Source organism: Gekko japonicus, unplaced genomic scaffold (genome assembly GCF_001447785.1).
Source record: "Gekko japonicus isolate JY-2015 unplaced genomic scaffold, Gekko_japonicus_V1.1 scaffold3366, whole genome shotgun sequence".
NCBI classification, from domain to species: domain Eukaryota; kingdom Metazoa; phylum Chordata; class Lepidosauria; order Squamata; family Gekkonidae; genus Gekko; species Gekko japonicus.
In genome coordinates, this window is record NW_015162578.1 from 6,573 (window position 1) to 10,101 (window position 3,529).

At 39.9% G+C, this 3,529-nt stretch overlaps 1 protein-coding gene across 1 annotated transcript; it reads right to left on the reverse strand.

Moving 5' to 3' along the window:
• Positions 1–495: 495 nt before the first annotated feature.
• LOC107106304 (olfactory receptor 6C75-like) lies at positions 496–1,392 on the reverse strand (the record flags this gene model as incomplete). Its single annotated transcript, XM_015406434.1, has 1 exon — positions 496–1,392. A coding segment is annotated over exon 1 (897 nt), but the record flags the coding sequence as incomplete, so codon positions are not given.
• Positions 1,393–3,529: the final 2,137 nt, after the last annotated feature.

Sequence of the window (3,529 nt, forward strand, 5' to 3'; positions counted from 1 at the left end):
TCTACCACAATAGCTTGGAAACAAATACAGTAGTTTTCTTATGGAACACTTTCAATGACATTCAAATTGTCTTGGAGATTACAGCAATTACAAATAATATTTAAATGGTGCTGTCATGGTTCAAAGCTCTTCACCTTATCATGTTAAATTCTTACAGTTGGTCAGTATTATTATTTCAAAGGGAGGACCAAGACTGCTAAAGATTCCTTTCCTAATATCCCTTAGAATACATATATATTTAAACTATTACTTTCCTAAGGACCCATGGTGAGTTGGAAGCTAAGATTTGATATCCAGATCATACCACTTCCACCTCACTGGTACATCACATCAGCTCACAGCTCTCTGCTACTTATGCAGACAGATATTTCAACAGATAGCAGAACCATTTCATTTCATTCATTGCAATCACTTGTTTCACTTCACCCCTCTTTCCTATCCATATCCCAGCTTTAAATTATTTTTTGAGTAGTTTGCATGCCTAATGAAAATTACCTTTACAGCATCTTTCACCTGCTGGTTCCTCAAAGTGAAAATGAATGGGCTTAGCAAAGGGGTCAGGACTGTATTGATCAAAGAAACCATCTTATTGACAGAAGGGTTGCTTCCTGAAGGTCGTACGTACATGAAGATGCAGCTGCCGTATCCAAGGCTGACAATGATGAAATGTGAGGAGCAGGTGGAGAAAGCCTTGTAGCGTCCTGACGCAGATGGAATCTTGAGAATGGTTCTGACTATGTAGGTGTAGGACATCACTGTGAAAATGAAAGATCCCAACAGAACGGTTGTGGAGGAGAAGAAGCTCACCAACTCCACCACACTGGTGTCAGTGCATGCTAGCTTCATCAAGGCCACACTGTCACAGAAAAAGTGGTCAATACTGTTGGCGTGGCAGAATGGTAGTTGTAAAACCAGGATGGTGGGGATTATTGTAGCTAAAAAGCCAGCAGCACAAGATCCCACTACTAGCCACAGGCAAAGCTGAGTACTCATAACTGCTGAATAGTGCAGTGGGTTGCAAATGGCCATGTACCGGTCAAATGCCATGACAGCCAACAGGGCAAAGTCACTGCTTCCCAAAAAGAAGAAGAAATAGCACTGGGCAATGCAAGCTGGGTACGAGATGGTTTTGTAGCCTAATAAGAGGCTCACCAGTACCTTAGGCACTATTGAAGTTGTAATGAGGATCTCTAAGCAAGAAAGGTTCCACAGGAAGAAGTACATGGGAGTGTGTAGGTGATGGCTGTGAATGACAACAATGATGATCATGGTGTTCCCTGCTAAGGTGAGCAGATAGGAAGCAAGAAGGAAAATACCCAGGAGGCGCTCCTGCTGCTGAAATTGAGGAAAATCAAGTAGGATGAATTCTGTAATAAAAGACTGGTTTTCCATCATTGCTCCAGAGATTTCTGCAATGATATGGTGAAAATAATCCATAGTATGTCAAGAAGTTTTTTAAAATGTTAATAGAGAATACTGTCCATTTGGTTGTTAAAGAACCATTTTTTTCAAGGGAATGCCTTGCTCTTTTAGAAAGTTCACTTCTCCTATTACACCCTCTTGCCTTCTTGGGAAAAAAAGTGAAGGAGGAGGAGGAGGAGGACAGAATAGAATATGCAAACAGAATGCTAGAGTATACCTACAGAGAACAGGAAGGGACTAGTGCAAAGAAGGCATCATGATATTTATGTCCAACAGTTCACAGAGTAAAAATGGGGATAATTTTGTGCACAAGAACACCCAGATTCTCACATGCCTGCCCCCTTTACCCTTAATCTTGTAAACAGAATGGGGACAGTTGGTGTATATGGAAAAGACATTAGGACAATAGAATATAGATGACATGCATGCATGGCAGTCAGTCAAGTACTTTAGTTCACATGCAGGGGGAGTGAACTACACTTCAGCAGCATTGAAACAGAAGTCATGGTGATCTCTGGCGACTCCTACTGGAGCATGGATGACATTCAGTGAAGTGGCTTGATAGCTTGCCTCTGCCTTCCAGCCCTGGTATTCTTTTGAGATATCCCATCTAAATACTTGTCAGGATTGGCCCTGCTTAGCTTCTGGGATCTGATGAGATCGGGCTTGCCTGGGTGACCCAGGTCTGGGCATCTTCTATTGATTTCTGATGGACTAAAGCAGGATGGAATTTCCTTATGAGCTTTTGGATTATGAGGGAGAAAGAGAGGGGAAGATTTTTTTTGGTAGGGCTATTCAAGTTAGGGAACCCCATGCTCTATCCAACAATTGTTACTACAACAAAAATGACAGAACCAGATTTGTTCCTCTAATTCTTTGAAATTGACACCACACCATCATTTAAAATAATCTATTTGAGAAGATGCAAATTGTTCTTTTTTTTAATGATAAAATGCAATCTGTGACGTACACAAATTATGCTGTGATCTGGTACCTCTATGATGGATGCAGATCTTTGGCTGAGTATTTCGTATAATTCCAGTCCTCATCTTCCATCAAAATATCTTCAACTGCAACAAAGCTGTCTCTTCTTAATTATTCTAAACTTGAATTGATTTTGATCTCGCCTGGTCTTCTGAAAGACTGCAGAGGCAAATTGTATCCTTGTGGTGGATTTTATAGAATGTGAAAATGTTTCATAGAGCCATTCTTATGAGACTGCCATCATCACTTCAGGGACTAAATTAAGCATGGAGCAATAAAAAATAGTCCAATAAGACATGCTTTTGTTCTGTTTGAAGCAGAGGATTGTATCTTAAGGTTCAGATCTAGTCATCTATCTCACTCAGTTGTGCCCAGTTCCCTTTCATATGACCTTACAGTGGTCAAGGAAGACCCTCTCCTCTCTTTATCACCAACAGTAAAACTGGTTGGATCCAGCTCATTTTGGCTTCATGCAGGGCTAGATGGACTGTCCAGTGGTACTAAGGTCCCACCACTGGGGAGGGAAGAGGTGTACACTGTTACCCAAATGGCCTACACATGTATAACCCTCAATATTTGGAGCATCCACTTGCATGTCAAGCATACACACGTACACCACTGGGCAAATTCTATTTTGGAAACACCATCTAGTATATAACAGACACATATAGGCCACATAGCAAAAAACATAGTGACAAGAGCCATAAACTTTAGCAAGTTTCTTAGGATTATACCAGAGATGGATCACTTTAAAAATATTCTCCCTTGATTGAGTCCATATTGAAAAGCTGAAACCATGTGAAAGAACATAATTGCAAGTTTGTTCCACGCCTAAATGGCTAAGAGTTTTACTTCATTTTTTAAATATGAGTCACTACCTTTGCTTAGATTTAATAACAGATTACAGATCTTGGATGAAAGAACTTTTCCTCCATGTGTTAATATTTGCTTAAACTGAGAGTAATTTCTAAAGTTTAACCTTCTTATAATCTTGTTATACAGAAAGCGTCTAAACTGAATGTATTCTGAAGGTCTCATTTGACCATTCATCTCATGGACAATATTATTAGCCATTAATGAGGTGTAGAAATCATAACCTACTTCTTCCAATTTTAATAAAGAG